Source organism: Chrysemys picta, chromosome 19 (assembly GCF_011386835.1).
Source record: "Chrysemys picta bellii isolate R12L10 chromosome 19, ASM1138683v2, whole genome shotgun sequence".
Classification (NCBI taxonomy): domain Eukaryota; kingdom Metazoa; phylum Chordata; order Testudines; family Emydidae; genus Chrysemys; species Chrysemys picta.
The window spans coordinates 8,117,850-8,138,171 of record NC_088809.1 but is presented as its reverse complement, the minus strand read 5'-3'; the positions used below and the strand labels follow the sequence as shown (position 1 = coordinate 8,138,171).

General features: G+C 41.8%; 2 protein-coding genes and 1 long non-coding RNA gene across 3 annotated transcripts in view; 1 reads left to right on the top strand and 2 right to left on the bottom strand.

Annotated features, from left to right (window-relative positions):
• Window positions 1–787: 787 nt before the first annotated feature.
• On the bottom strand, window positions 788–2,177 carry LOC135976549 (uncharacterized). Its single transcript, XR_010593769.1, has 2 exons — window positions 2,040–2,177; window positions 788–1,357 (listed from the first exon to the last, which is right to left on the bottom strand). It is a non-coding gene; the product is annotated as an uncharacterized LOC135976549 (long non-coding RNA).
• A 1,414-nt stretch (window positions 2,178–3,591) lies between these two features.
• Window positions 3,592–7,611, bottom strand: SRSF1 (serine and arginine rich splicing factor 1). The gene is given in 5 exon segments (XM_024099685.3): window positions 3,592–5,495; window positions 5,497–5,571; window positions 5,818–5,990; window positions 6,360–6,544; window positions 7,185–7,611. Coding segments are annotated over 5 exon segments (750 nt in total). The 5' UTR covers window positions 7,379–7,611; the 3' UTR covers window positions 3,592–5,372.
• Window positions 7,612–10,587: 2,976 nt separating this feature from the next.
• DYNLL2 (dynein light chain LC8-type 2) overlaps window positions 10,588–20,322 on the top strand; it is a 63,417-nt gene continuing 53,682 nt past the window's right edge. The window contains exon 1 of the mRNA XM_065572835.1: window positions 10,588–10,665. The gene's annotated coding sequence lies outside the window, so the exon portion shown is untranslated. The remainder of the gene's footprint in view (window positions 10,666–20,322) is intronic.

Sequence of the window (20,322 nt, the reverse complement as noted above, 5' to 3'; positions counted from 1 at the left end):
CAGTGGTTTCACATTGAGACTGTGATGCTGCTACTTTTGATATCTGAAAAGATTTATATGCAGGAATGCAGAAAAAGAGCACATTCCAAACTTTAGCATGCACTACTGGGAGAGAGAGAGATGCTCAAACTCAGTGAAATTTCCCTTGCATGGCCATTATATCATAAAAAAGGGGACGATGAGATCTATAACTGATAAAAAATGATGGCATGTTTCTCCAATGGAAGCACAAGAGTGGTTGTCCTTCCTATGAAAAGCAAAGCCATGTGGGCAGCTTTAAGTTACATTTCCCTCCCCCCATGAAAACAGATTGTTTAAATCCTCACATTAATTTAAACATTATCCTTCTATTACCTTTGGAGCATATGTATACCCAAATCCCCCTGAATTTTAAATAGTGCAAGAGTCACATGGTTTAACACAAAGCATGTGATCTCAAGGAAAGCCTAAAGATGAGCATACTCCGGCTGCAACAACTTGTGTAACCTTAATCTATTGATAGTTCAGGTGTCTACATGACTCCTCCAGTCTAGGTATCAATGGTGCCAAAGGAAAGGAGCCAAAGAGACATGATACAAAGACGACAGCTTGCAAGGAGACAGATGGATACACGAGAGGAGATACTCACACTCCATATAACACTTTTCCTAGCTCTGTCTAAAACATTTAAACCCTTCTCTAATTGTAGGTCAATAAGCCACTGTAGTCCATTAGTTGTGTATTTTGGCTAAAAATTGTAGAAGAGATTGGAAAACATCCCTTTTTGAAATATTGAAAGAAAAGAGCATTTTGCACTATAACAATTTTATTTCGGGATCTCAAAGTGCTTTACAAACATCAGTGCCTCAACACTGTAGTGAGGTACATATTGTCTCCATGTTACAAAGAAAATGGAAATTAAAATGACTTGCCCATTACCACATAGGAAACTTATGGAAGACACAGGAATAGGGAACACCAGTTGCCATGTCCTGTACCCAATCCATGGAATCATCTCTAGTCAGCAGGAAAGAAAGAAACATCTTCGGAATTATTCCATTTCTTTCTATTTAAAGTTTATATATGAAAAAATAGATGCTGCTGTTCTGTTTAAACTATGAGAGGTAACATCCTCCAACCTTTTAGAAGTACGCTGTTGAGCGATTCTTTAAGGAAAGAACTGTGCTTCCCATGGACATAAAAAAGCTCATGGCAATATATATATATATTTTTTTTTAAGAATAGGTGTTTACATTAGGCTGACAGGCCAGTAAGTCCTCCTCCTGGCATACAGGGTGCCAGTACACATCTGCCCTCCATTCCATGGTGGTTGTCTTTCACTAAGGGTACTTTGGTTGCAAACCACTTTGAGATAACCCTGGAAGCAAATGATTTTCAAGTATTTAACATTAAACATCTATAGCTTAATTGCACATGAAGTGGTTGTAAAACTTACTGCACATCTATTCACAGGCATGTTGCTTACCTGTCAAATTTTCAGACTGCGGAGAGGTGCAAGTCAGGTCACTTTCAACTTGGCATTTTTTTTAAAATAGCCCTTTAAAAATGTCAGCTTCCCTACCAGGATTAACCTCATGCCATTCACTAGCACGAAGCTCTGCCAAAGCACAATGGGTTGTATTGTCACGCATCATGACGACATTCCTGGGCTGCCATCATTCCGTACTTCCACTAGAAAGCATCCCTGTTCCCCCCAACTTACTCTAGAAATATATGAAAACTTGTAATGTTGCTCTCTCTTGTACCCCAATATAGGATTACTATATAAAGTTTTAAAATCACAACTGTGATATGCTTTTTACTTGAATTATTTATATCCCCATCCCACATGGATGCTTTTATTCATTGTCATCTGAGAAGCTCTACAACGGTATCTATTAGCGAGTAGAGGTTCCAGTCTCATTTATGCAATATAAATTGTGCCACATTTGTGAAGCGCACACATTACATTTTAAAAAGTAATGTCATTCATGCCAGTAATTTCATATTAGAACAGTGCCCACAAGTCTATTTCACAGAATAAAAATCTGGATTCTCACCTTGAAATGCAATGTACTTGTCATCTTGATCTCTCCAGTATGGATGCTAGCCCTCCCTGCCATCCGGAAACAACCTACAACCACCTCTGAAGGAAATCAAATCTTAACATATATTTACACAATTAGTCTGTTTAAAATTAATAGTATGACACATCTCCTGTTAGTGTCTGTTATGAAAACCATCTGTGCAAGGGCTATAAATCAGACTATGTAGATCTATTTTGGCATCTTATTTAACCTTAATCCTGTAAGCATTCTGATCTTTACTCAATGATTACATCTTACATATTGCAGCCCCGCTTTTGCTTACTCTCAGCACTCCATTTCACAATGGCTTTTATACAGTGATTTTATTGATAGCGTATGGTATAGTTATATTTAAATTTAAGTAATAGCAAGTTTTAAAAGGAGAAAAATCACTGGCTGTGAGCTAGTTCTGATGATGTATGGCTATATGTTTTATAGGCATTTTAAAAAGTTTAATATCACATTCAGATACTCCAAAGAGTGTGTTCTACAATGACACACCTTAGGAATCAAAAGGACTTAGCCTGGAGCTAAATGACAGACCCAGGTGTCGTTATTACTCAACAGCCTACAATACAATCATGGCTTAATTACAAGTTTAACCCTCTCAGGATTTCTTCTTGACAACCTATAATATTTAATCTTCGCACATACTAATTATATATGAAGTCCAGACGAATATTTGTAATTCCCCAATTATCTAAACTACTTTAGCATTTTATTTTAACCGTCTGAAGCATATTTTAATCCCTCCTACCATATAGTTATTTACTTTCATCAGGATTACAACCAAGCTCACTCTTTATAGCATGGTCACCTAAAAGACTTTCCCTACATCTTTTGTCTTTAAAAAGTTGTTGCTAAGAAGTTTTGTTAACCTGGATAAAACATGTGCTTTTTTCCTGTAAACCCTCAATAACTAATCTATGTCCATTTTGCGAGAGATTGATGCTTTAGATGCAATAAACTATCGGATTACAATAGCAAGAACAGATACAACAGTTTATAACACTAAAAATCTTACCATACCATTCCAACCTTGTTTGTCTTGGTTTTAAAAGAAAAAAATTTCAGTGAGCTTGATCATTGTTAAGAGTGACTGATCAAAACATTTCCTATAAAATATACGTCACAGTATTCTCTTCAAATTAACAAATCCTCTATATAATCCTAAAAGTTGAAAACAAGCGACCTGCTTAAAACCTCAACTATCAACATTAAGAGTTGGTGTAAAAAATGGACCTTTATGGAACTCAAAATAAAAGCCCTTTTGTCTGAATACTGTTGAGTGTAACCTTTAATCTTATTGCAGTTCATAGTGGCAGGACGTTGATGACCACTTTAAGATTCTTACATTTGACAAATGAGAACAACCATGCAATTTTTTTAAAAAATTTTATTTGTCAAAGAAAAAAAGGCAGTAAGCCAATTGAAAACCTACTTAATCTTTAACTCCAATTTATCTTTAAATTTAGAGAAATGACTGATTTTTTTTTTTTAAACAAACCCCCCTTTTCCCCTTTAATGTTTACCATCTACTCGTGCTGAATCCTTCCAAGGAGATTGCTCCAGCGTACCTCTCCAGGTCCTCGCTTTGCTCCTTTTACCAAAAAAAATGAAAGAAAAAAATCCATCGTGCATCTTAAGGGCTCCAATCGTCAAAAATAGGAAAAAAATCTTTGGAATAGCCAATTGAGTTGAATAAAAAAATCCACACGAATGCGGTTTGGTTGGGGCAGGAATCCACTCCTATGTTCCTGGTAATTTGATCCCGCTCCATGAATCCTTGTAATTCAGCCTCCCTATCCTATCCACATTATGATTTGAATCCAATGATCCAGCTCCAAGGATTGGGATCCAGTGAGCCCTCTCCAATCCAAACCTTTATAACCAGCAAAACCAAAAAAGAGGAGGCAAAAAGTTAGATACTGTAATGAAAAAATAGGATTCTGGGGAATGATTAGTTATGTTTGCCATCAATTAATAAGAGATGTACATTAATAACTATCAATTCCCCAAAACAAACTTTTGAATGGTGATGCTCAGATAAATTTTAGGAATATTCATTATTTGGAGAAAACATTGTAATATTTACATATGTCAACTGATAAGGCCAACATATTCACTGCTTGTAAGATGTATTACAGGTTTTGTGGTTGCAAAAAAATGTGTATGATATTGGAAAAGTTTATCACTAAAGCTATCCACCTGCTATATGTCTAAACTAAAGCTAGTATTCCCATCTGGAAGGTAACAAAATTAACTAACTGAAGTTTTCAAACATATTAGTGAGTCAACTGTGAATTAGTCTGAAGGGGAAGGGTTGAGATTTAAGGAATTATTCCCAGCTAAATTTTCTATATTTTGTTTTCATTCTGATACTTAAAAAAAAAGTAATAGCAATGCTGTATCAGTCACACAGAGGACATGCAGATTTTAGCAGTATTGATATTATACTCTATCTGGTTTGAAGATACCCTGCATCTACAAATGTACCAGCACTACATAATATTAACATTTGTAACTAAATGCAGCATGACAAACTGAACCAGTATACCCCACCCTCCCTGATTTTTCTTTTCTTTTATACTAGAATGGAATAGAGATACAAAAGCAAGTAATTTAGCCACAATTGCCAACATGGTTTTAAAGAAAAGAGCAATTGTAGTCTACAATAACTAAAACATGCCTGTAAAAGTTACAAGATAAGGTGTATGTATATACTTGTTTAACCATGGTATAAGGTCAATACTGCCAATTTCATCTGTGACAATAGCACTTGGAGTCATACCATTGCCTCCATTATTGATCTGATCCTTCTCAATCCTCCTTTTGACAATCCTAAAATGATTGACATGTGCTCCACAATCCTTTAATCCAAAGCATTCTTAATCCATCTCTTCAGATATGTCTACAGAAAGACACATGAAAAGGCAAGATAAAATATAAGATCCCCCAGAAGAAACAAGTTAACCACAAACATCCCAACATCCCCAGCTCGTATAAACCATAGCTGAACACGGAGACATTTACACAGCAATACCACAGTCTGCAGAGTGTGGGTAGTTAACTTTAACTAAATTTAAACAATCCTGGCTATAACATCAATTAAAATACAATTTACCAAAGACATGAGGGGAATGTTGATGTTAAGGAGCAAATACTCACTAGGGATATTACACAAGAATGCAATTCAACACTTCAGCCAATTTGAATAAAACAGTTTGAATTAAAAAATTAAAGACTGTACTGAGTAAAGGAAAACTGTGTACAACATGGGGTTCTACAAAAAGAGAGCATCACTAATCATTTATGTACGAGAACGAGATCTGCTGTGACGGGGAGAGTAGCGTGGAGATCCTCTGCTTCTTCTTGGGGAATAACTGCGGCTTCTGCTGTTGCTTCGACTACGGCTTCTGCTACGACTACGGCTGCGTGACCGAGATCTTCCATAGCTTGGACTTCTTGGGCCATCAACTTTAACACGGATGTAGGCAGTTTCTCCCTATCAAATAGACAGAACTTTCGATTGAAAGGTCTAAGATTTTTAGCTATCTTTTCAGGCATGCTGATACTGATTACATTGATATAAAAGCAGAGACAGAACTCAAATCTTTAAATGAGAATCTTATTATAAAAAGACTCAGCTACCTGCATGTTAGTATAGTAGAGACTTTGTGTCCTTACCTTCAAATCCTATTGTTAAGCCCTGTGTATCCAATTCTGGCCCCCAAAAAAGCATGAAACCTACCTCATGAGATCTAAATTTAGTGTTATCCAGTTTTCGCACTGCGTAGGTCATATCTTCTTTCCGTACAAACTCCACGACACCAGTTCCATCTCGGAAAACATCAGCATAACATACATCACCTGCTTCACGCATGTGATCCTTTAAATCCTGCCAACTTCCACTTGGAGGCAGTCCTGAACAAAAAGCAGGTTACAGATTACTTCAAATGCAAACTTTTATTATTTACTTTCCATTTACAATGCATCACCTCCCACTGTCCGGTAAAGGAATTGCCTACTGGAGTAGAGAGAATATCTTCCAGCAGGAACCCATATAACATGCACACTATACAAAAATGTTACTATTATGCTTCTTAGAAGATAGAGGCTGCATAGCACAATGCTAAAAAACCAAATACGCACAGTATGAAAATACAATATGGCTAATTGAAACGTGTAGCATCCTTTGTTAGTGAGGAATGACTGTAAACATGTCACATCGGAACTGATAAGAATCGATCTCGTTATCTATCCTGAACAAACCAAGAGTATTAAGCAACTTACCGGAAACTATCACTCGGTACTCAGACCGCCGGGACGGGGGGCCATACCTGCCCCTGGGGGCCCCGCCACCTCCACCTCCGCCACCTCCTCTGCCGGTGCCTCTGCCGCTTCGGGGAAACTCCACCCTCAGACGATATCCATCGTAATCGTACCCATCCCTTCCGTACACCGCATCCTCCGCATCCCTGCAAGAGAAGGGGGAGTGAGCAAAGGCCCAGCCACACCGCACTGCAGAGGCCCAGGCCGGACAACGCACCTCCCTCCCTTTGTTCCCTTGCAGCCATTTTCCCGCCCGAACACAGCCAGCCAGCAGGCACCGTGTAGCCCCGCCCCGCGCCCAACAGCTGAGGCCGAGCCCCAGGGAGCTCAGCTCACCCCCCTCTGCGGTGACTTGCTGAAGCGAGGCCCGGCGGGTAGTTAAGCCCAGGGGAGAGCACGGCAACGGGAAGGCCGGGCGGTGCCCGCCGCGGTGGCTGGAGAAAGGTCTAGGCGGAGACGGGGAGGAAGCGCCGTCCCCGGGCCCGCCAGCAGGAGCGCGGCGAGTCCCTGGGGCTGCGGAGTGGTGCCCCTGGGGTGCAGCGGGACGTAGCGGTGCCTCGACAGGGAAGCAGCGCCGGTCCCAGGGGACGGGGTTGTAGCGAGATCTCGGCAACGCAGCGGCTCCACGACGGGCCGCCCCCTGCAACTCAGAGCGGCCCATTCGGGCTCCTCGAGGTGCCCGAGGCCGGCCCGCCCTGTGGGGTCAGAGGTAGCCCGGTGCGGGAGACGAGCCCCGGGGAGTCTTCGGGCTCCGCGCCATGAACGGCCCCAGGGAACAGCGCTCACCTGGGGTCCTCGAACTCCACGAAGGCGAAGGGCGGCCCGCCGCGGCGGTTCTTGAGGTCGATGTCGCGGATGGCCCCGTACTTGTAGAACACGTCCTCGATGTCCTTGGTGCGGATGTCGGGCGGCAGGTTCCCCACGTAGATGCGGCAGTCGTTGTTACCGGCTGGGCCGCGGATCACGCCCCCTCCGGACATGGCAGGGTCGGCAATGGCTGCGGCGGTGAAGAGCCGAAGCTAGGAGAGTAAACGGGGTAAGTAAGCGGTGGGGACGGGCCGGACACTCAGGAGCAGCTACACACGCCGCCTCCCTACAACCGCTTCAAAATGGCGACTGCCGCTTCCCTCGCGCGGCCCCGCAGGCGCAAGGATTCTAGCACACCCCACGCAGCGCTGACCCTCCCGCCCGCCAGCACTCAGCGTTCAATGGTAAACAGCGCGGTATCGTTCCGCCCCCAGAGCGCATGCGCGGCTGAAGAAAATGAGTCCGACACTTAGCAGCCTCGGTTTGGAAGCCCTACTAATTCCGCCAGCGCAGTCATCGGCCTCGAGAAACCACCCCGTGTAATGAATCTTATAACCTAGGAATAAACGTTCACCACGCTCGAAAAAGTTCCCTTCAGCCGCGGTAAGCCTGGGGCCGTCACACATCCGGTGAGGCGTCCACGCAAAGAAGATCCGGCTTGGGTAGAGAGGAGGGGTATATCCCACCATGCACCGCGTGGGGGGAGCTTGGCGCCAAGGAGAGGCGTTACATCCCACAATGCAGTGGGGGTGGGGCGGGGTAGGCCTCAGGCGTGTGCTGGGCTCGGGCGTGGGTTTGAGGCCCTGCGGGCTTCTCCTGGGGCGTGCACGGAGCGCTAGACGGGCGGGTGCCTGCTGCTGTGCTGCTTTGTGGGTAGTGTCCAGCTCCAGGCGAAGGGGGCAGCAGATCTGGAGCCCAGTCAGCAGCAGCGCTTGTTGGGGTCACTTCTCTCATTGCTCCAGCAGCAGAGCTGCCCCAAAGGGGTCTCTGGGCAGCGCGCGGTGGGCCTGTCCCCTGGGCACTTCCCCTCTGGGGCATATGAGGGGGAAGTTCAGCTGCCCCAGTGGGCCAGCGACCCTTCGTGCTTGCCAGTATGACTGTCCTTTGTTTTATGGTAGTGCCTTGAGATGCAAGCTCAGGGCTGGTCCGGGCTAGTCATTGCGCAGGTCGGTGTATACTAAGGCCATGTCTACACTAGTGAGTTTACAGTGACACTCGCTATAAACTCACATGGTGGGCTATACCCCTCCTCTCTACTGAGCTGGATGGGTGACACCCCCAGGCCTACAGTGGCTGAAAAGAACTTTTTCTCGTGCTGCTGTAAGGTTGCTTGTGTAGCTGTTCTGTGCTGATGGGAGAGAGCTCTCCTGTTAACATAATAAAACCACATCAATGAGCGGCAGGCGCTCTCCCTCTGACCTAGCGCAATGCACGCTATCACTTGTGCTGGCGAAACTTATGTTGCTCAGTGGTGTATCATGTCCCCTCTCAGTCTTCTCTTTTCTAGGCTAAACAAATCCAATTTTTTCAATCTTCATAGGTCATGTTTTCTTCTGAAGAAGTGGGCTGTAGTCCACGAAAGCTTATGCTCTAATAAATTTGTTAGTCTCTAAGGTGCCACAAGTCCTCCTGTTCTTCTTTTTGCGGATACAGACTAACACGGCTGCTACTCTGAAACCTTTAATAATTTTTGTTTGCTTTTTTTGTAAGAGTGTTACATAGTTGACTCATATTTAGCTTGTGATCCACTATGACCCCCAGATCCCTTTCCGCAGTACTCCTTCCTAGGCAGTCATTTCCCATTTTGTATGTGTGCAATGGATTGTTCCTTCCTAAGTGGAGTACTTTGCATTTATCGTTATTGAATTTCATCCTATTTACTTCAGATTATTTCTCCAGTTTGTCCACATCATTTTGAATTATAATCCTATCCTCCAAAGCACTTGCAACCCTTCCCAGGTTGGTATCATCCACAAACTTTATAAGTGTACTCGCTATGCCATTATCTAAATCATTGATGAAGATATTGAACAGAACTGGATCCAGAACTGATCCCTGTGGTACCTCACTCGTTATGCCCTTCCAGCATGACGGTGAACCACTGATAACTATTCTCTGAGAATGGTTTTCCAACCAGTTATGCATCCACCTTATAGTAGTTCCATCTAGGTTGCATTTCCCTAGTTTGTCTGTTTATGCCTAAGTCCCATTTTCAAAAGTAAGGTAGGCACTTAGGCTCTAATCCACAAAAGTATTTAGCTCTTTACTTGATTTCTGGGTCTTGGCACCTAAAGTCAGTGGGACATAGTCTTTGAAGTGTCAAAGTCACTTTTGAAAATGGGACTTTGGCTTGGTCTACACACTGTTTGTACTGGTATAACTATTTCAGTTATGCAACTTTTTACTGAAGTGATTATATTAGTACAACTCCTCATGTGGATGCAGGTATATGAGTATAAAGGTGCCTTATATGGGTATCGCTTATTCTTCTTCCCTTACCATCTATAATTATACCAGTATAACTACCCCCGTGCTGGGGAGGTGGAGGGCTTTACCACTTTAACTATCAAGGTAGAGTTAAAGCGGTACAACTTTTATGTATAGAGAAGCCCTTAGGCATCTTAGTCGCTTAGGTGCTTTTGAAAATGCTGCCTAGCATCTTTAGCAGTGTCCTTTCTCTGCTATGCCTCATTTTTTCATGTGTTAATTAAAAATACACGTTTCTGTAAGAAAACAGCAATCATGATGATTTATCATTAGAAAAATATTTTCAGTGTATTGTCATACCATGCCAATTTGACTATTCTAAATTTCTTTCATTTTTCCCTCATAGGTTAAAATACAGTAATATATTTTTCTCTAATGACTTTAAGATTGATGTTACTTCTCTTTTTTGCTATTTTTTTTAAAGTTTGCTGCTAATCAATGAAAGGAGTTATATGAAAACTCTTCCTACAGAAACAGTAGATTGTCTAAGTATATGATTATTTCCATTTTCATATGTTTATAATTTAATAATTGTAGTGACATCAAAATATAAACTAGTGAGGCAGCAAGAATAGTGTCACACTTCAGTTCTGGGAATAGTAAAGTTTTGGATTCAAATCAAGGGCTTGTTTACTTTAGAAAGTTGCACTAATTTAGCTTGAATTGACGTAAACCAATATATTTAAACTGGTGCAAAGGGCAGTGTGGAAACACTCATTTTGGTACAATAGTGTTTCATTAAAGATAGTGTGCATCATCTGAACTGTGTGGTTGTTGAGTAAGTGCATTTTTTAAAATGCAGGTATAATGTTCACAGCTGATTATGTCAGTTACTCAAAATATTTTCTATATTTTAAATTTAAAACATAATACTCTCTTTCCTAGCACAGATAAGTCCCACATCATTTGCCTGGAAATTAGACTTTATTATCAAAAGCTTGTTGATTTGCTCTATAAGGCATCATCAAAAACGGTGAGTCTGCTTGGTTTGGTAAGACATTATCACTTAATTGTGTCCTCTTTCTTTTATGTGTTGTTAATCCTTAGAACTATGTTAAAAGACTGACTTAATTACTTTTATGAAGTGTCTCTTTATTGAAATATTTGAATGTGTGAATGTTTTCTTCCTTTTTACACTTCTAAATCTTGGTAAGTGTTATCAACAGATACTTTAAATACAAATGGAAATGCTGTAGAATATTTGTTTACCAAGTGAGAATCACTTTTGGCTTTCTGGTAAAACCCACAGAGAGTCATTAAAATATTAACTTCGTAGAAAAATAAATTACTGGAAACAGGATGACAAGCACAATGTTATCTACAGCAGTCCCCTAATGTAGCAATAAGAATCAGAGTTGTAGAAGGAGAGGTTTTGCTTTCGAGAATGAGGGTGATATGATGCAAGGCCTTCATATTTAAAATATTGAACAGCAAAACCAATATTAACCACACAAACCAATGTTGGAAATGTCTGAGGGTACGTCACCCGAGCAACACTGAAAGGTATTGGAGTAAAATTTTGTCCTAAATGCTCCATTGGCTGCTTCTGGCCCTCCCAAGTACAGCAAGAAAAATAGGTAAGTCTTTGTTTAGCCCTTTGTTCAGCAGTTCCCTAGGCCCCCAATTCCAACCCCCGCGCCCCCTTCAGATGTCTTCCCTGTTTTGCATGATGCACTCCTGACCTTTCCAAGCACTTTCTGAATTCTCTTAGCTCAGGGGTGGGCAATAATTTTCTCAGGGGGGACCACTCCACGAATTTTGATAAGTTGTCATGGGCCGCACATTTCTACTATATTAATGAAATTTTTAAATTCTACCCCTCCACTGCAGTGCCATGTAATAAAATAATTCGTGCAAAAACTGAGGGTGCAGGAGGGGGTGCGGGGTTTGGGAAGGAGTTTGGGTGTAGGAGGGAACTCCAGGTTGGTGCAGAGTCTTGAGGTGCAGGAGAGGATGAGGGGTGTGGGCTCTGGGAGGGAGTTTGGTTCAGGAGGGGGCTCTGGGCTGGGGCAGGAGATTGGGGTGCAGGAGGGGGTGCAGGGTCTGGGAGGGAGTTTGGGTGTAGGAGGAGGTTCTGACCTGGGGTTGGGGTGCGAGTGCAGGCTCTGGCTGGGAGCTCCAGGCCGGCAGCACAGGTGGCTCAGGCTGTAGTAGGGCTGTGCACTAGTAATTCAAGAGAAGTCCAGTTATGGTATGTGAAAACGATCAGACTTGGGTTCTGATCCTGCTTTAGTCCTTTCAGTGGGATTTTAAAGAATACACAGTTGGGCCCTGAGCGTGTTTTTGGTTCTGGCAGCTAAATACCATTACTCTTGTTGCTTCTTTGGGTCTTCTTGCCCTACTCGGAGTCCCCATTAATGCTGCCTGTCCAAGAAGGTCAAGAAACATCCAGTAGCATGAGAGAGTCCACTGTCACAAAATTCACTACAGCTCAAAAACAATTTTCTCTAATGTGAATCCTCTGATTCAGGATTCAGTGTTGTATATATTATTGGACAATTTTCTTGGGGCAAACTAGTTCCCAAAATTTGTAACAAAATTGTGGTACTATCTTATTCCGATACTCTTTCACCATGTATTGGAGGCTGAGTTGCCTTGGTCAGTGCTCTAAGCATGCGAGTACAATTTTTAAGTATGGATGGAGAAAATCCCTTTTTTCTCCTCCATAACTATGGTCCTGATTTTGCTACTTTTGTAGGAATTGGATTCTTTTGGCAATTCAGCAGTAACAATGAAATACATTGAAGATATCCTGAGAGCATGAAATGATACTTAAGGTGACATTTTACAGAGCGCTCAATTTTAAGCCACTTTTTTTTTTTCTTCTCCTGGTAATGATTTCCACCATCTCATCTTTATTACTAATTTGCCTCTGTATGGAAAATGTAAAAGTTTGTTTAATTTTTGAACATGACTCACCTTTAATGGATAATCACTGATTGATGTGAAATGTTACAGAATAAAAGTTTTGCTTATATTGGTTCAATGGGAATGTATAAATTTGTGCAAATGATTCTGTCTGCTACTCTGTGAATATACAAAATGCCATTGGGAATGGATATATTTGGAGAGAGAAAGCGTAACTCAGTGTTCATTTTATATCTTAAGAAATTTAATAATCTCAGTAATTGAAGAAAACTTGTAATAGAGCATGGTCAGTAATTTGGTGGCAAAACGTTGTAGCAACTTTGTAGAAGGGACACTGGGATTTCAATTCCCTTGTGGCTCTGAAGTATATCGGAAGAGTAACATAGCTGAGGGTTTGGCAGCTTAATGTCCTGCTTCTTTGAGAGTAGAGATCAGATTTTTTTTTCACATCAGTGTTGATATGAGTGTTAGTGGAGTCCATTATTTTTCCACGCTGAGATGTCTGGCGTATGCAAAGAAAGTGAAGATGGCAGTGGCATTCTCCAGAGGAAGAAAATGGTAGCTCTGGAATGACGGGTTGAAAAGGAGCTTGAGACGAGCTTCCTGCCTGGGCCAGGTTTGCTTGACAATTTGAAATTGGGGGAGGGAGAGATGGGGACCAATAGTAAACCTTGGATTTGAGAGAACATAGAGGGATACAAATTATGATGATGGATATGGATGTGAATACAAGGCTGTATTTTATAATATTGACTCTTGGGAGTTGGGGAGGGTAAATGAGAATTTGTGCTTGAAAGCTTAAAATTACTTTCCAGAAACATTCTTCTAGTAAAACTCCTTTTATTTATTTAGATTTGTACATAAGTTTAAAAAATGCATATACACATGCTCTAGGTTCAGACTTAATATTGAAACATAACTAATGTGCAGCTTGACTGCTCAAATGTTTGCTGAAAGCACATGAAAAAGAGCAAACTGCAGGTATAAAGAATAAGCAAGAAAAGCTTCCTAAAAGAAAGAGCATGCCAAATTCACTGATGTCCTCCTTGGACAGGACTAGATAGGTCTAAATTACTGTATTTAGTGCATTGGAACTCTATGTGCACCTGAGTCAGACAAATAGAAGTGAATTCATTAAATAATTTAAATGTATATTTGCAGAGGAAAATTGATATTTTCTCAGCTCTAATAACTACAAGTGGTCAGCACCTTGAATATTTTTTTTTTGCCTTATCTGAAACACATCTCTGAACAGTACAGAACCATTTCCAATTATGACGTATTGGATCAATATTGCTTACATTTGTGCATTGAATCATACTGCTAGTTAGGCCATCATGTTATTCCCTCATGCCTGAATCCACTAGGGGTATTAAGGAACAAACATTCCAATTTTTGGCTATGTCAGACTGGCCGTAACCTCATCAAATATAGCAATGCTTGATGGTTTTCCAAACTTAAGTAGGAAATTCAGACCCCTTAAAATGTAGTATAAAAAGCCACAAATGAGAGGCAGGCTCATAATTAGAAAACAAAAAGACTCAAAAGATTTTGAAAATATTTTTTTTTTAAGATGTGGGACTGGAGGGTTCATTCAGGGGAGTATACACTATGTGCAAAATGGTGGCAATGCTAATTGAAACCACCTAGCTTGTTGTGATGTCTCAGCACTGTTCCTTGCAGAATTTCTGAACACAGCTGGCTCAATGTATAAGTGAGACTGCTTCTCTGAACAGATGCTCTTCAGAAGCTTATTTAATACTGGATGGCTTCTGATTTCATTACTAGTAAGCATGTGACATCGTTCAATTTTTAAGTCAGCATCTAGACTTGTCAAGTTAAAGGGAGAACTGCGAGAAGGATTATATCGGGGTTCTCAAACTGGGGGTCGGGACTCCTCAGGGTGTCGCAAGGTATTACATGGGGGGGTCATGAGCTGTCAGCCTCCACCCCAAACCCCGCTTTGCCTCCAGCATTTATAATGGTGTTAAATATATTAAAAAGTGTTTTTAATTTATAAGGGGAGGGTGTCGCACTCAGAGGCTTGCTATGTGAAAGGGGTCACCAGTAAAAAAGTTTGAGAACCATTGGATTATATGCTCTGCAAAAGTACACAATATTGAAAACAATATTACTGTAGTATTTTTTCTGTAACTAGTTGTACCATTAAAGTAAAACAATATTTTAAAATGCATTTTTATATTACTAATACATGAATAAAAAACTTGTTTTTAAAACAAAAGTCAAACTTAGTTTTCACAATTCATACTGTTCATTGGGCATGATAGTGAAAGTAGACTGGTTGATTTCACTGTCTTTTTCCAGGCACTAGCACTGTAGTTTTCAACCTGTGGTCTGCAGACACCTGGGGTTCTGTAGACTAAGATTTCCAAAGGGGTCCACACTACTATTCAAAATTTTTTTGGGGTCCACAAATGAAAAAAGGTTGAAACCCACTTCACTAGCACAACGTGAGTTCTGGGGTGGGGTGAGAGGAGGGTTGATTAGGAAGGAAAAGTTTTACATTTTAAAAATATTTGTTTTCATTGAACTTTATTTCCATGAAAATATTTATATTCATGAAAGGTTCTGCAATCTTTCTTCCCACTCTGCATAGCTCCCCGCCTCCTGATGTTGTTAAATATTGTAACAGCCTGTTTCATTTGTTTTCACTTTGAGTCTGAGACTGGTATGTTCCAAGAACCTGACATTTACAAAGGGAAAACGAATGCAAATGTTAATGAAAATACAACAGAAGCTTTCTTTGTGGTATTAAGATATAAATAAATGAAAAGTAAAATTTGTATATTTGATTCACTTATTTCTTAAAAAATAACAAGTCTCATATTTGAGAGACAGATTAGTGACCAAACAACACTGTAAACTGTTCTTTCGCGGTGGAGGGGTTCAGGGATCACAGAACGAGAAGAAAAAAAAATGGGGAATTCCTAGTCCTACACAGGGGCTGCCCCTCCCCGTTGTTGCTTTGGGCTGCCTTTTCTCTGGTAGGCACCCTGGACTTGACTTGTCTGGGGAGGTGAGTGCAGGCATGGAGGCACAGTCAATGCTGCTTCCAGCAGCATTCACATAGGTGCAGGTATCTGAAGCCTAGGGAAGGGGGAATACCATAGATAGCAGCTTTGCCCATACCTACTTCCCAAATCCTTGCAGAGCTTTAGCAGAAGGGCTTTCAGGGGGTTGAATGAGAAAAGGGATGGTGCTCTTACTTCCCCCTCCTGCATCCCCTGCATGGCCTCTGCTCAATTAAGTTACAGGGTAAAGCAGGGCCATGTCACTGTCTTAGCTTTCTGGATAGAAGAGTACACTCAGAAACATGTATTTGCTGCAACTTTTAATTTGAATTAATGTTTAATTCTGACACTTGTCGGAATGTACTGTACCCTGGGTCTTTTGGAGGGGACAATTTGCAGGTACAAGTTGTTCGATTGTGTGGTTTGATTTGCTCTGCCTTTCCCCTTTATTTTTGCTGTGTTTCCCTTTCCTCTGATATTTTATTTTCTGTTCATTTTCTTTAGTTCTTTTGATTTATTCCAGTGCCTTAGGATGTGGAGCATATGTCCCGTTAAGCAGCCTTCATATGGCTTTGCCAGGGAATTGTGGGTAATTTACTCCAGAGGTCTAACTGTGGGCTCTAAGCTTTGTTGGAGCTGCTCCTTTAGCTCACTTCATTAACAGAACACTAGCCTGGGGATGCTGACAACCTGGGTTCTGTTCCCAATATCAGCATCTCCCTCTAAATTAATAATAATTAAACTCCGAGAAGATGATGGCATCCTGACAGAGGTGCATAAGAAAGAAGTGAGCAAGGACAAAATGCTAAATAAGTTTTAATAGTTAATAAACACCCTAAAATTGAATCAGCAAGGGAGAAAAGCAAAGTCAAGAGAGCATTTTAAATTTGTCCATAGGAACTGGCTTGGATAGCGGCTTATATGGTATGCTTTAGGGTAGTGGGGTGTCCCTTGACTAGGGGGTATGACAACCTGTGTCCCTGCATAGCTTTGATTTGCTATGATATTTAAAATAATGGATCCACATTTAGAAATCATGACGATTGTGGATAGTGTTAAGTGATATAGCTATATTAAGTGAATTATCTCTATGCTTTACTAGTTTCCTTGCCCTGTGGAAAGGGCTGTTTTTCAGGCTGTTTTTATTCCCTGTTCCTTATCTTGGTTGTGTGTCTTTAAATGTTAATGTTGCATCAAATCATTTGCCAACTAGGGCTTCATGGGGTCCCAGGGCTGTGCATCTTAGTTCTTCACAATGGCAGCAAGGATAGAACTCAGATCTTTCTGCTCCAAAAGCCAGAAACAAATCCAAACCTCTGTTAGTTGTTAGCGGAATAAGGCCAATGGCAGAAGTGAGTAGTAGTTCTGATGTTCTACTATAGAGGCCAGCGATACATATACACTAGCCAATTCATTACAATATTCATTCTGTCCTAGTTAATTGTTCTTAAAAGAGAAACCCAACTATTTTAAGCCTTCAATTTATGTTGTTTTTTAAATGAGTGTGGAGTACATGGAGGGAAATGAATTTAAAACCCTAATCCAATCAGAAATTAAGAAAAAATTAAATTAAAACTGATTTTTATTTAAAAAAAATTACATAAACATTTGACTATAGTGTTAGAATCACAAACACAATAGGATTATACAAAGTGCCTGAGAATAAAAGAAGCAAAAATGACTAGAAACAAAAATGGGTGAGAATCTTTTATTTGGACCAACTTCGGTTGGTGAAAGAGACATGATTTCAAGCTCCACGGAGCTGCTCTTGAAACAAGTGAAACTGATCAGCTTATTTTTTACAACCCAAGCCAAATGAAAGGCAAAAAAGTAAAACTATTTGGTGAAAAGTAGATTAGATATTTAAAAATGAAATTGATGTGGGAGAGGTGGCTTTACTTATCCTTTGCATTTCTCCTATTCCTGGCCCAGTCCCTGGCATTTGTTGCAGCAGACTCAGTGTTTTCAGGTGGCGCATGACTCCCAAACTGCTGTTCTTGCAGCTAACCATGCTCTGAGTGTACCTGATACACTGGGGGTTGGCAGAGAGACTTTTTGCTGATCCTGCACCACCTGGGGAACCCTCCTTTTAGATTGCACCCTCTTTATAGCCTCTTTACAACGTGAAAGAGAAAATTGTGCTGATGATGGCACAGAATTGGCAGATATGGCTTTGTGCTTAGCATAGAGGCTCGCTTTGCTGGTGCTATTTACCTGGGTGGGGAGAATGAGCTTGCACCTGCAATACTGCCCCTATGCATGAACGGTACTGGTGCAAAGGGGTGTAGGGCAAAGCTGAATCTGGCCCTGCCATTTGGTACTAAAAGGCCCATCTGTAAAGCTGGTTCAAACACTACAGCATTCCAGTGCAAACACGAATTAAAAAATAAACTGAAGGAGCCGCCAGCAATGCAACAGCGTCCATGGCTTTGCTGCTAGCTGGTCTCCATATGCGGCACTCCTCTGCTCTCGTTTTCTGCCTGTCAGGTTTCAGAGCTAAAATTCCTCTCCTAATTATAAATGAATATGATGCTTAATTATAGCAGGGCAGTTTGCTGTGTTATAGTTAAAGGTCTGTCGGGTTCCATTATAAAACACTTGGCTGCAGCTCAGCATATGCAAGGCCTTAGTCTGCAAGAGTTTTTACTGTTAAATGTAAAGAAAGATAAATCCATTCTGCTGTTTCTGAGTTGCAGGAGCAGAGATAAATAGCAATTTCAGTTACTTTGGTTTGCTCCTATACCATAAAAAATACCTATTTCCCCCCCCCCCCGGAGGCTCTGGGCTTTTAATTCCTCCTTTGCCTGATAAGATGTTCAAACTCCACACCCAATAATGAAAAGGAGCAGTTAAGGCTCCATCCTGCAAAGTGCTGGGTTCCCTGGCCCTGAGCCAGGAAAACACTTAGCACCAGAAAAGCACAGGAATAGTCCTATGAATGAATAGGATTATTTGGTGACAATATATATCTCCAGACCAGTGGCACCGCCATGGGCACCTGCATGGCCCCACAATATGCCAACATTTTTATGGCTGACCGGGAACAATGCTTCCTCAGCTCTCGTCTACTCACGCCCCTTCTCTACCTACGCTACATTGATGACCTCTTCATCATCTGGACCCATGGGAAGGAGACCCTGGAAGAATTCCACCATGATTTCAACAGCTTCCACCCCACCATCAACCTCAGCCTGGACCAATCTATACGGGAGGTCCACTTCCTAGACACCACAGTACAAATAAGCGATGGCCACATTAACACCACCCTATATCGAAAACCCACCGACCGCTACGCCTACCTTCATGCCTCCAGCTTCCACCCCAGACACACCACACGATCCATCATCTACAGCCAAGCGCTGAGGTACAACCGCATCTGCTCCAACCCCTCAGACAGAGACCAACACCTACAAGATCTTCACCAAGCATTCTCAAAACTACGATACCCACACAAGGAAATAAAGAAACAAATCAACAGAGCCAGATGTGTACCCAGAAGCCTCCTACTACAAGATAAACCCAAAAAAGAAAACAACAGAACTCCACTGGCCATCACCTACAGTCCTCAGCTTAAACCTCTCCAATGCATCATCAGTGATCTACAACCCATCCTGAACAATGATCCCTCACTTTCACAGACCTTGGGAGGCAGGCCAGTCCTCGCCCACAGACAACCCGCCAACCTTAAGCATATTCTCACCAGCAACCACGCACCGCACCATAACAACTCTAACTCAGGAACCAACCCATGCAACAAACCTCGATGCCAACTCTGCCCACATAGCTACACCAGCAACACCATCACAGGACCTAACCAGATCAGCTACAACATCACCGGCTCATTCACCTGCACGTCCACCAATGTTATATATGCCATCATGTGCCAGCAATGCCCCTCTGCTATGTACATTGGCCAAACTGGACAGTCACTACGCAAGAGGATAAATGGACACAAGTCAGATATCAGGAATGGCAATATACAAAAACCTGTAGGAGAACACTTCAACCTCCCTGGCCACACAATAGCAGATGTAAAGGTAGCCATTTTACAGCAAAAAAAACTTCAGGACCAGACTCCAAAGAGAAACTGCTGAGCTCCAGTTCATTTGCAAATTTGACACCATCAGATCAGGATTAAACACAGACTGTGAATGGCTATCCAACTACAGAAGCAGTTTCTCCTCCCTTGGTGTTCACACCTCAACTGCTAGCAGAGCACCTCACCCTCCCTGATTGAACTAACCTCATTATCTCCATACTGATTTATACCTGCCTCTGGAAATTTCCCTTACTTGCATCTGATGAAGTGGGCATTCACCCACGAAAGCTTATGTGCCAATACTTCTGTTAGTCTTAAAGGTGCCACAGGACCCTCTGTTGCTTTTTACAGATTCAGACTAACACGGCTACCCCTCTGATATTAGGATTATTTTGTGCGCTTAAAGTTAAGCGTGTGCTTAAGTGCTGTGTTGGACTGGGGATAGATAGAGTGCCCAGCATCTTGCAGGGCTGAGCTCTTGGTGAACCTCTGGGGAAGGAAGGAAAAATATTTCCTCTTCCTGGAAGGGGAGCATCGGAGTTGTCAGTCCTGAAGGGAGGGCTTCATTAGTGAAGTAGACTTTTAGAAGTCAGTAGTCGGGCTAGTGGAGAGGAGGAATATGTCATCTCTGGAGCCAGATAGTCTTTCTAAGGGTTGGCCTGCATGGAAGGGTTGAGACTGCAGGTACTTT